The 13225-nt window shown below is 45.7% G+C and overlaps 1 protein-coding gene across 1 annotated transcript in view; it reads left to right on the forward strand.

The window, feature by feature from the left end:
• PIK3C2B (phosphatidylinositol-4-phosphate 3-kinase catalytic subunit type 2 beta) overlaps positions 1-13225 on the forward strand; it is a 257575-nt gene that overhangs the window by 68143 nt on the left and 176207 nt on the right. The window contains exons 7-9 of the mRNA XM_063955240.1: positions 3208-3319; positions 11196-11275; positions 11562-11625. Of these exons, the coding sequence (XP_063811310.1) occupies positions 3208-3319; positions 11196-11275; positions 11562-11625 (256 nt within the window). The remainder of the gene's footprint in view (positions 1-3207; positions 3320-11195; positions 11276-11561; positions 11626-13225) is intronic.

Genomic DNA, 13225 nt, shown 5'->3' on the forward strand with positions numbered 1-13225 from the left:
TTTCAACAACTTTGTCGCCCTCTCCTCAGTCTCATCCCAACGTTCTTCATGGCCATTGATGGACATTTTATATTTGTTTTAGAAAGATCTGTATTTTCCCTCTGTTTAAAATTGATCAGAAATGAAAGCTTACAACACAAAGCTCAGCTTACTACATGCAACAACTGACAGCTGTACAATATGACATATTTAGGATCTACAAGTTAAGCATGTCATCTTTCAGAGGAGTGTGTCCATACAGACCTATGAGAGGTGAAATGCAACAGGAAGATTGTGGGGTATATTCAATTATGTCGGATCCTTTCCGACGGAAAGGGATCCGATATTTGAGTATTCAGTTAGTGGCCAAATTCGACAGGATTTGGCCATTCCCGACAATGCCAATCCAACTTTTTTTTAAAGTCGGATTGTCATTGTCGGAAACTGGGCTAAAATCTGTTGGATTTGGCCGTGATTCCAACAAAACACGTGGATCCGCGGCTATTCCGCAGATCCACATGTATTCCAACAAGTCGGAAATGCCGACTTGTCGGAAAAACGGCAGCCAAATTGAATAGGTCGGAACAGTTTCCGACCTAAAAAAAATTGGAAACTGCCATCTTTCTGACAAGACGCCAGTTCCGACTATAATTGAATACACCCCTGTGTATCCAAAGCAGGACTGTCGCCCCTGAACACAGGCACTTGAGTCACTCAGGCACTGTCTTCTCATTATCTCAGTATGTTTTCTTTAAAGGGGTTGGGTACGATATCCCAACAGTCGGGATCCTGATGGTCAGAATCCCAATGGATCCTGGTAAGTATTTTAACCCTACCCCTAATCCTAACCATCCATTTCCGCAGTCTAGCCTTCACAGTCCCCTCCCGAAGCCTAACTGTTCTGCCACCACAGCCTAACCCTAACCTCCCCCCTGCAGCCTGACTTTAACCCTTCTCCTATTGCCTAACCCCAACCAGGTACTTACCTTTGGGATCCATTGGGATTCAACTGTTGGTATTCTGACTGTCATGATCCTGACAGCTTCCCCTTTAAAGAACCTCTCGCAAGTTGCTTTGTCAGAAAGTGCTGCTATTAGCATTCATATAATCTTTGTAAATAAGTCGTATGATTTGTGAAGGAAGTGTATTTATATGCACATCACAGACCCTATATTAAGTTTATTAAAGAAAATCTGTAGGAAGCCAGGCTAGTGGAGAACAATGCTTTTCTACACTGCTAGATAACAATCATTGATGTATCTAAAGTTGTTTAGACCTCAGTTTACAGTTTAAACCAGAGCCCCTGACATCTTCCCACACCTAATAACACCCACCACACGCAGATGTTTTCCATCGTGGCTGCATTTCTGGTGACTCCAAAATGACAATGCCCTATGATGGTTATGCTGCAGCTGCTTGTGTGGTGTCGAAGACAGAAAAACAAAAGCAGCCCATTACCCTGTGCAGCAAAGAGCAGGTGCTTTCCTTACTGTGGTGGGTGTGTTAATGAAAAGTTGACTTTCACAGATACTGACTGCTTAAAATACCAGCATGTTCATAATGTCGACATTTAACATTTTAATACCAGGATGTTGAGGGGCATGGCTGTCTAAGTTGACCTGGAAAAGGTTGAAAGTGACTAGGTCAACCCCAAAAGGTCAACATGACAAAAAGGTTGACACAGGAAAAGGTCGACATGATATTTTAGTTTGTTATTTGTGTCATTTATTCCGTAAAGTGGCCAGGAACCCCAATTAGTGCACTGCGTCCCCTCGCAGAGAAGCAGCTGTGCAATTACGTACAGATAAAATGCATGCATCTGCAAGTTTAGGGTGCTACATCTGCGGATGCAGCATCGGATCACCATCATGACCATCGGTCACGACTTACGATTTAGCAGACAGCGGTCAATCTGCGTAAGCCGAAGCTTACTCAGTATGGCCATAGGATACGGACAGCCTGGTCCAGGAGAACACTGTGCCTGGCACACCCACACCTACACTCGTCACAGGTTCTATTCCCACTCTATGAGTGTCATGGACACCCACGAGTGGGGATAGTCCCTTATAGTCGGCATGCCGACTATCGGGTTTTGTGAAACTTCGGGATATAGGGGGAAATATTGTGACCGCCAGTCACATGACTACATCCCATTTGTTCACATGTGTGGATGGTCAGATTTGATACATCCGATTGATCCGAATCCCCAACGGGTGTGGATCATAGGGTCGACCACACTTAGGTCAACAGTGTCTAGGTCAACCACTATTGGTCGACAGTAACTAGGTTGGAACCTGAAATAGGTCGACACAAGCATTAGGTCGACATGACAAAAGGTCAACATGAGTTTTTTTTGTTTTTTTGGGGTGTCGTTTTCTTCGCAGAGTGACTGGGAACCCAGATTAGTGCACTGTGTCCCCTTGGTAGCGGAGCAAGGTGCGCTCGGCACAGGTTACCATTCCCAATTGTAGTTCACGTAGATTGTAAAGTATGAAAAAGTTAAAAAAATGAAATAAATTGTGAAAAACTCATGACGACCTTGTGTCATGTTGACCTAGAACATGTTGACATAGAAACCATGTCGACCTAATGCATATTGACCAATAGTGATCGACCTAATGCATGTCGACCTAGAGACTAGATACCATCCCCAACAGGCTGCTTTTTACATCAAGAAACCGAAATATCCATGTGAATATTGGCTTCAGCGAGTGTATCAAGAGATATTACCATGCTGTCACCTGATTAGTGTACACGCCTACTTTAGAGAGATACTACTCCTGTACACACAATGGGGGATATTCAATTGTTTGAAAAGTCAGTTGGGTGTCTGTTTTTTTCCTATCTAATGGACAGGAAAAAAACAGACATCCAACCGACTTTTCAAACATTTGAATTCCACCCAATGGGGGAGATTCAAATGTTTGAAAAGTCGGTTGGGTGTTTGGTGTTACCTGTCTATTAGATAGGAAAAAACAGACTCCCAACTGACTTTTCAAACATTTGAATCTCCCCCAATGAGTCCAAATCAGTAAAGAAATCTGTTTATTTATGAAAGTGTTCCTTTGAAATATTTGCTTTATATCACACACTTCTATGTCATTTTTTTTTTTTTTTATTGTTTTAGGCGTACCGTTTGTCAACAGTAATGGGTTGTATTTACCACAACCTGCTCATTATATAGATTCTAATTGCCCTCCTATGTAATGTATTTGGTTTTCTCTACAGCGAACAGCCCCTTGGAAGTCATGAATACATTCAACAGTGCAGGAAATTTGACACAGATGTCCGGCTTCAGCTGATTAAAAAGGAGATGGTTCTGGGTGATCTTGCAAGAACGGTAAGAGGAGAACACACCTAACAAATATTGTGTCATACTTAATTCTAAGCTCTATGTTTGGCAATAAACACCTACAGTATTTGACTCACTGTTTACGTTGATCAGTGAGAATCAAAGGATTTGCCTAGCATTTAGGTGCCTATTTACCGTAGTACAATCACAGATATTAAATTGTGCATGGTGCATTTGGGACTATATTTAAAAAAAAATATTATTATTAATTTACACTGTAACCACTGCTGCTTCTCTTTTCATTTTAGACTGTGAATATAAAATGCATCACAGCAGGACCGATTCTGCAGATCCTGTTTTGTGTAAATGACAGGCAAGCCATCTCTGTCCAGTTTGGCCATACACAAAGATTGCCAGATGGCCTTGATAATAGAGCCTGGGCATGGCTAGATGACAAAACACGTGCAGATATTTCTTGCATACTGCAATGGATCAGCTACATAGTGATGTCCCCTACATTTAGTTGACAGCTACCAAGATGTCAGACCTGGGTACACCCTGTGTGGCCTGCTGGTAACTTGTCAATAAAGTACCAGCCAATCAGCTCCTACCTGTCATTTTTCAAACCCAGCCTGTAACATGGAAGTTAGGAGCTGATTGGTTGGTACATTTATCACCGTGCTATTTATCACTCTCCAAGGCTTGATAAATGGGGGCCTAAGGTTGATTTTAATCAATTTCCTTCTATTTCAGATGGATTAAAATCATTTACTTATATATCAAAGTTAATATATAAAAATCATATCAGAGTAAGTGTGTGTTTTAGCCATGGAATCCCAACATCGATTAAGATCAATCTGAAATTGATGGAAATTGATTAAAATTGACCTTTGTAAATATACGACTAAGGGGCATATTTATCCAGGCAGTTTTTCAGAAAATTATGCAAAAACTTCAGTAATAATTTGATGTATTGTTGATGTGTACTAAAAGCTTAATGCATGATATTTCACAGAAATCTCTAAAAGGCTTACTGTGGTACATCTGCAGAGTGCAGTCCCCTTTATGATTAATGGGGACTTCAATCTGGCCCTTCTGGTTTATGCCATCTTCTGGTGATATAAACTGCTTTTTTGCCTATGGAGGCATATTCACAGGGGAGAGATTTTATGATCCCTCTCCCGCAGCTTCAGGCCAGCTCCCAAATCTGCCACTGTGCACATGCGCAGTGTCAGATTCCCCGGTTTTCATAAATATGAAAGACACTCCAGTGCAGCCTTGATCTATATTGCAGGTACAGCAGTTTTCGCTACAGCTCTCCCAGCTCAAAATGAAAATATCCATAGCAATACTGAGCGTTAATACTCACAGCAGTGCTGCGATTATTCATATTTCTCTAATGTCCTAAGTGGATGCTGGGGACTCCGTAAGGACCATGGGGATTAGCGGCTCCGCAGGAGACTGGGCACAACTATAAAGAAAGCTTTTAGACTACTGGTGTGCACTGGCTCCTCCCACTAAGACCCTCCTCCAGACCTCAGTTAGATTCTTGTGCCCGGCTGAGCTGGATGCACACTAGGGGCTCTCCTGAGCACCTAGAAAGAAAGTATATTTAGGTTTTTTATTTTCAGTGAGATCTGCTGGCAACAGACTCACTGCAGCGAGGGACTAAGGGGAGAAGAAGCGAACCTACCTAACAGGTGGTAGTTTGGGCTTCTTAGGCTACTGGACACCATTAGCTCCAGAGGGATCGACCGCAGGACCCGACCTTGGTGTTCGTTCCCGGAGCTGCGCCGCCGTCCCCCTTACAGAGCCAGAAGCACGAAGAAGGTCTGGAAAATCGGCGGCAGAAGACTTAGGTCTTCACCAAGGTAGCGCACAGCACTGCAGCTGTGCGCCATTGCTCCTCATGTACACCTCACACTTCGGTCACTGATGGGTGCAGGGCGCTGGGAAGGGGCGCACTGAGGGCAATAAATAACACCTTGGCTGGCAAAATATACATCATATATAGTCCCAGAGGCTATATAGATGTAAAATTACCCCTGCCAGTATCACAGAAAAAGCGGGAGAAAGTCCGCCGAAAAGGGGGCGGGGCTTCTCCCTCAGCACACTGGCGCCATTTTTCCCTCACAGTTCCGCTGGAAGGAAGCTCCCTGGCTCTCCCCTGCAGTCTGAGAATACTACAGAAGGGTAAAAAAGAGAGGGGGGGCACTAAATTTAGGCGCAGTATAGATATATATATATATATATATATATATATATATATGTAATATATATAAAAAAGCAACTATAGGGAAAACACTCATTGATAGTGGGAGCCCAGTGTTATATAGCGCTCTGGTGTGTGCTGGCATACTCTCTCTCTGTCTCCCCAAAGGGCTTTGTGGGGTCCTGTCCTCTGTCAGAGCATTCCCTGTGTGTTTGCGGTGTGTCGGTACGGCTGTGTCGACATGTTTGATGAGGAGGCTTATGTGGAGGCGGAGCAGATTCCTGTAAATGTGATGTCACCCCCTGCGGGGTCGACACCTGAGTGGATGGTGCTGTGGAAGGAATTACGTGATAGTGTCGACTCCTTACATAAAAGGTTTGACGACATACCTAATGTGGGACAGCCGGCTTCTCAGCCTGTGCCTGCCCAGGCGTCTCAAAAACCATCAGGGGCTCTAAAACGCCCGCTACCTCAGATGGTTGACACAGATGTCGACACGGATACTGACTCCAGTGTCGACGACGAAGAGACTAATGTAACTTCCAGTAGGGCCACACGTTACATGATTGAGGCAATGAAAAATGTGTTGCACATTTCTGATGTTACCCCCTGTGCCACAAAAAAGGGTATAATGTTTGGAGAGAAAAAACTACCAGTAGCTTTTCCTCCATCTGAAGAGTTAAATGAAGTGTGTGAAGAAGCGTGGGCTTCCCCTGATAAAAAGATGGTAATTTCTAAGTGGTTACTAATGGCGTACCCTTTCCCGCCAGAGGATAGGTCACGCTGGGAAACATCCCCTAGGGTGGATAAAGCGCTCACACGCTTGTCAAAGAAGGTGGCACTACCGTCTCCGGATACGGCCGCCCTGAAGGAATCTGCTGATAGAAAGCAGGAGGCTATCCTGAAATCTATATATACACACACAAGTGTGATACTGAGACCGGCTATAGCTTCAGCCTGGATGTGCAGCGCTGCTGCTGCGTGGTCAGATTCCCTGTCAGAAAATATAGATACCCTAGACAGGGACACTATTTTGCTAAACGTAGAGCATATAAAAGACGCACTTTTATACATGAGGGATGCACAGAGGGATATTTGCCGGCTGGCATCCAAAATTAGTGCAATGTCCATTTCTGCCAGGAGAGGGTTATGGACTCGGCAGTGGACAGGTTATGCAGATTCCAAACGACACATGGAAGTTCTGCCTTATAAGGGTGAGGAATTGTTCGGGGATGGTCTCTCGGACCTCGTTTCCACAGCAACAGCTGGGAAGTCTACATTTTTACCCCATTTTCCCTCACAACCAAAGAAAGCACCGTATTATCAGGTACAGTCCTTTCGGCCCAATAGGGGCAAGCGGGTTAAAGGCGCGTCCTTTCTGCCCAGAGGCAGAGGTAGAGGGAAAAAGCTGCAGCATACAGCCAGTTCCCAGGAGCAAAAGTCCTCCCCCGCTTCCTCTAAGTCCACAGCATAACGCTGGGGCTCCACAGGCGGAGCCAGGTACGGTGGGGGCCCGTCTCAAAAATTTCAGCAATCAATGGGCTCGCTCACGGGTGGATCCCTGGATCCTTCAAATAGTATCTCAGGGGTACAAACTGGAATTTGAGACGTCTCCCCCCCGCCGTTTCCTCAAATCTGCCTTGCCAACCACTCCCTCAGGCAGGGAGGCAGTGTTACAGGCAATTCAAAAGCTGTATTCACAACAAGTGATAGTAAAGGTGCCCCTACTTCAACAAGGAAGGGGTTACTATTCCACAATGTTTGTGGTACCGAAACCGGACGGTTCGGTGAGACCCATTTTAAATTTGAAATCCTTGAACACATATATAAAAAAATTCAAGTTCAAGATGGAATCGCTCAGGGCGGTTATTGCAAGCCTGGACGAGGGAGATTACATGGTATCGCTGGACATCAAGGATGCTTACCTACATGTCCCCATTTACCATCCTCACCAGGAGTACCTCAGGTTTGTGGTACAAGATTGTCATTACCAATTCCAGACGTTGCCGTTCGGTCTCTCCACGGCTCCTAGGGTCTTTACCAAGGTAATGGCGGAAATGATGATACTCCTTCGAAGGAAGGGAGTTTTAATTATCCCGTACTTGGACGATCTCCTGATAAAGGCGAGGTCCAGAGAGCAGTTGTTGGTAGGGGTAGCACTATCTCGGGAAGTGCTACAACAGCACGGCTGGATTCTAAACATTCCAAAGTCACAGCTGGTCCCTACGACACGCCTGCTGTTCCTAGGGATGGTTCTGGACACAGAACAGAGAAAAGTGTTTCTCCCGGAGGAGAAGGCCAAGGAGCTGTCATCTCTAGTCAGAGGCCTCCTAAAACCAAAACAGGTGTCGGTGCATCACTGCACGCGGATCCTGGGAAAAATGGTAGCTTCCTACTAAGCGATTCCATTCGGCAGGTTTCATGCAAGAACCTTTCAGTGGGACCTGTTGGACAAGTGGTCCGGATCGCATCTTCAGATGCATCGTCTGATAACCCTGTCTCCAAGGACAAGGGTGTCTCTGCTGTGGTGGCTGCAGAGTGCTCATCTTCAAGAGGGCCGCAGATTCGGTGACCACGGATGCCAGCCTTCGAGGCTGGGGAGCAGTCACACAGGGAAGAAACTTCCAAGGACTATGGTCAAGTCAGGAGACTTCCCTGCACATAAATATTCTGGAACTAAGGGCCATTTACAATGCCCTAAGTCAGGCAAAACCCTGCTTCAAAACCAGCCGGTACTGATCCAGTCAGACAACATCACGGCGGTCGCCCATGTAAATCGACAGGGCGGCACGAGAAGCAGGACGGCGATGGCAGAAGCCACAAGGATTCTCCGATGGGCGGAAAATCACGTGTTAGCACTGTCAGCAGTGTTCATTCCGGGAGTGGACAACTGGGAAGCAGGTTTCCTCAGCAGGCACGACCTCCACCCGGGAGAGTGGGGACTTCATCCAGAAGTCTTTCAAATGATTGTAAACCAGTGGGAAAAACCACAGGTGGACATGATGGCGTCCCGCCTAAACAAAAAGCTAGAAAAATATTGCGCCAGGTCAAGAGACCCGCAGGCGATAGCTGTGGACGCTCTGGTAACACCGTGGGTGTACCGATCGGTTTATGTGTTCCCTCCTCTTCCTCTCATACCAAAGGTACTGAGGATAATAAGGAGAAGAGGAATAAGAACTATACTCATTGTTCCGGATTGGCCAAGAAGAGCGTGGTATCCGGAACTTCAAGAAATGATGTCAGAGGACCCATGGCCTCTACCGATCAGACAGGACCTGCTGCAGCAGGGGCCCTGTCTGTTCCAAGACTTACCGCGGCTGCGTTTGACGGCATGGCGGTTGAACACCGGATCCTGAAGGAAAAGGGCATTCCGGAGGAAGTCATTCCTACGCTGATAAAAGCTAGGAAAGAAGTAACCGCGAACCATTATCACCGCATATGGCGAAAATATGTTGCGTGGTGTGAGGCCAGGAAGGCCCCAACGGAAGAATTTCAGCTGGGCCGGTTCCTGCACTTCCTACAGTCAGGGGTGACTATGGGCCTTAAATTGGGTTCCATTAAGGTCCAGATTTCGGCTCTATCGATTTTCTTCCAGAGAGAATTGGCTTCACTACCTGAAGTTCAGACTTTTGTTAAGGGAGTGCTGCATATTCAGCCCCCTTTTGTGCCTCCAGTGGCACCTTGGGATCTCAACTTGGTGTTGGATTTCCTAAAGTCACATTGGTTTGAGCCACTGAAAACCGTGGATTTGAAATATCTCACGTGGAAAGTGGTCATGTTGTTGGCCTTGGCTTCGGCCAGGCGTGTTTCAGAATTGGCGGCTTTGTCATGTAAAAGCCCTTATCTGATTTTCCATATGGTTAGGGCAGAATTTAGGACTCGTCCCCAGATTCTCCCCAAAGTGGTATCAGCTTTTCATCTGAACCAACCTATCGTGGTGCCTGCGGCTACAAATGACTTGGAGGCTTCCAAGTTGTTGGATGTAGTCAGGGCCCTAAAAATTTATGTTTCCAGGACGGCTGGAGTCAGGAAGACTGACTCGCTCTTTATCCTGTATGCGCCCAACAAGTTGGGTGCACCTGCTTCTAAGCAGACTATTGCTCGCTGGATCTGTAGTACGATTCAGCTTGCACATGCTGCGGCTGGACTGCCGCATCCTAAATCAGTGAAAGCCCATTCCACAAGGAAAGTGGGCTCTTCTTGGGCGGCTGCCCGAGGGGTCTCAGCTCTTCAACTTTGCCGAGCTGCTACTTGGTCAGGGGCAAACACGTTTGCAAAATTCTACAAATTTGATACCCTGGCTGAGGAGGACCTTGAGTTCTCTCATTCGGTGCTGCAGAGTCATCCGCACTCTCCCGCCCGTTTGGGAGCTTTGGTATAATCCCCATGGTCCTTACGGAGTCCCCAGCATCCACTTAGGACATTAGAGAAAATAAGAATTTACTCACCGGTAATTCTATTTCTCGTAGTCCGTAGTGGATGCTGGGCGCCCATCCCAAGTGCGTATTGTCTGCAATACTTGTATATAGTTATTGCTTAACTAAAGGGTTATTGTTGAGCTATCTGTTGAGAGGCTCAGTTGTTATCATGCTGTTAACTGGGTATTGTATCACGAGTTATACGGTGTGATTGGTGTGGCTGGTATGAGTCTTACCCGGGATTCAAAATCCTTCCTAATTGTGTCAGCTCTTCCGGGCACAGTATCCTAACTGAGGTCTGGAGGAGGGTCTTAGTGGGAGGAGCCAGTGCACACCAGTAGTCTAAAAGCTTTCTTTATAGTTGTGCCCAGTCTCCTGCGGAGCCGCTAATCCCCATGGTCCTTACGGAGTCCCCAGCATCCACTACGGACTACGAGAAATAGAATTACCGGTGAGTAAATTCTTATTTTAGACCCCTAAGGAACTACGAGGTCTACTCATGAAGCAGTGATAAGAGTGGAGAAGCTGTCCATGGTAGCCAATCAGCTGCTCCGTACAATTGTATACAGTGGCGGATCTTGCCACGGGCAAGCAGGACTTTTGCCCGGGGCGCCGCCTTCCGGAGGGCGCCGGCGTCATCCGGAGGCCGCCGCACCATGGCAAGATCCGCCACTGTGCAGAGTGCCCCCCAGCAGTGCCCCCGCGCTGTGCCTATCCCCGCTGTGAGAAAGGAACCAGACGCTACACGTCTAGTTTCCCTTCGTGGCGCTGGTCCCCCCCGCTGTGAAGGGAATCAGACGCTAAGCGTCTAGTTTCCCTTCATGGAGAGGACCTTTGCTGTGCGGTGCGCGATGACGTCATCGCGCACCGCACAGCATTGTAGCACAGACGCTAGGGGTCATAATTGACCTCTAGTGCCTATGCTGTGCTATGGGGGAGACGTTATGACTGACGTTTCTCCCATAGATCCGAGGAGAAGAGCGGCTCGGGGGGAGGTCTGCAGGTCTGGAATCAGGAGCGGGGTATAGTAAGTATACTTTGTTTGTTTTTAATTTCCTTTCAGCTGCGCTACAAATGGGGGTGTGACTGGCCACGCCCCCACATTAAGCCACACCCCTAACTTTTGCCCGGGGCGCCACAAGGGCAAGAACCGGCCCTGATTGTATAGTATGGAAATTATAAAAGTTACTTCAATGCTGATTGGTTGCCATGGGCAACTTCTCCACACTTTTCACTGCTTCATGAATAGACCCCTAAATGTGTATTGGGTACAATTAAAATCTTCTTTTCTCAGGCCAGTGATATCCAGAGCCCATCTACTCTGAACCATCATGTCCATCTCCAGGAGAGACCAGTCAAACAGACCATCACCAGGTAGGAGAAACAGGATGTCTGAAACATCTCACAGTCACGTAGTCTCATGCTGCTATGTTATGCGACAACTGAAAGTCTAAATATTTTCTTAAACTATCATTGAATTATTCTTGTTTTACATGTCATTGCTCTCTTGCAGATAAATCAGTAGTGCTTTTATTATGTTTAGTGCTTCGGCAAGGCTCTGCTTCTTGTTTCCTGTAGTCTGTGCATTTGCAAGCTTTTATAATAGGATGTGTTTTTGGGAACCTCTATGGATAAAGCTGATAAATGTGTCTCCTTTCAGACAGGCGCTGTCTCTGCTCTTTGACACCTTTCATAATGAGGTGGATGAATTTGTTGCATCAGACGTGAGTGTATTCAGTGCATTCATTTATTCATTGTATAAATTGTATTGTATTATATATAAGGAACCAATGGGTGACGTTCCATGGTACGATATGTTTTTGTAAAAAATAAAACATAAAAAAATATATTAAAAAAAATATATATATATTACGCTTAATTTTTTTGTATGTGTTAAAAATTAGCTAATAATACAAAGTCTAATTACTGTCATGAAAAATCAATAATTAATGCAGTAATACGTGTAACAAATGCTACATGGGACCAGACTTTTGGAAAAGCTGTTTGGTTCAAGGGGCAGATGTAGTGAGAGATAAAGGGGAGAAATTATCCACACCACACCAACCAGTCAGCTTGTCTTTTTATGGACAGTGCTAGATAAATGATAGCTGGAAGCTGATTGGTTACTATAGGCAAGTTCTTCGCTTTATATCTCTTGAGGTTTGATACATCTCTGCTCCCAAATGTTTCTTTAAAATTAAACTTTCATTGAAAAATCCAACCAATAGTAGGTGGAGTTTCAATTGAAAGACGAGGTCTTGTAGGATGCCATAGTAATAAACTATTGCTTAGTTGTGCTCCCACCTCATAGAGGCAATGTTTACAGTACCATAATAACATGAAATATAGACCTGCAGCTTCCCCTCTTTGTAACCAGATTCCTGCTTAGCAGATCTATAGTCAGCGAGAAAGAAGTGTAGCTAAGTTTGTTGTTAATACCAGCTCTAAAAACCTAGAACATGCCCACCAGTTATAAGGAATTAAGTGCTTCTGACAAGACGGCAGAAATCTTGCAAGCCAAGAATTAATCTTCCTGGTGTGTATAAACTCCCAGTAGAAGTAGATGACCAGTTGCCAACCAGACTGACTTGCTGAGAGACTGATTCCGTGCTAAGGGGTATATTCAATTGATGTCGGATCCTCTCTGACAGAGAGGATCCGACACGTCACTATTCAGTGCTGGCTGGAAACGGCCAGCATTCCGACAAATGCAGATTCAACTTGATTAAAAGTTGAATCTGCGTCAGTGGCAAACTGCCAAACAGCCGCGTTTGACAGAAACACGTGGGATCCACGTGTTTTCCCGACAAGTGCCGTTTTTTTCGACAGTCAAAAAAACTGCACTTTCATTGAATAGGTCTAATGCAAATTCGACCTAAATCTGTCAAAGGGCCGTTTTGCCGACTGTCGGAAAAACCAGCACAAATTGAATATACCTCTTAACCACTTGCCTGATAAACTGTGTTAGCAGCGGTAGGGAAGGAAAACTTCCCTCCGCTGCTGCTCCCCTGCACTCTCCCCTAATGATTGCCGTGCTGACGATCACTGCTGATCGGTCAGCATGGCAGGATTCCCCCCCTCCAGCGGCTGCAGACAATGACAGCTGCTGGGGAGTGTAAATTAAACCCTCCCAAGCCACCCCCAGACCCCACCCCCTGTATACCTGGAGGCTGTCCCGGCTTTCAAAATGAAAGCCGCGATGTTCCGATGGTCACGATCGATGTTTCGATGTTTGAAAAAATAAAAAAAAACAGTTTTTTGTTTTTTTTTACTAAAATCATTTTGAATAGGGTTAAATTCATGTTCTTCACCTAATTCACTCAT

The sequence above is a fragment of the Pseudophryne corroboree genome, chromosome 2 (assembly GCF_028390025.1).
Source record: "Pseudophryne corroboree isolate aPseCor3 chromosome 2, aPseCor3.hap2, whole genome shotgun sequence".
Classification (NCBI taxonomy): domain Eukaryota; kingdom Metazoa; phylum Chordata; class Amphibia; order Anura; family Myobatrachidae; genus Pseudophryne; species Pseudophryne corroboree.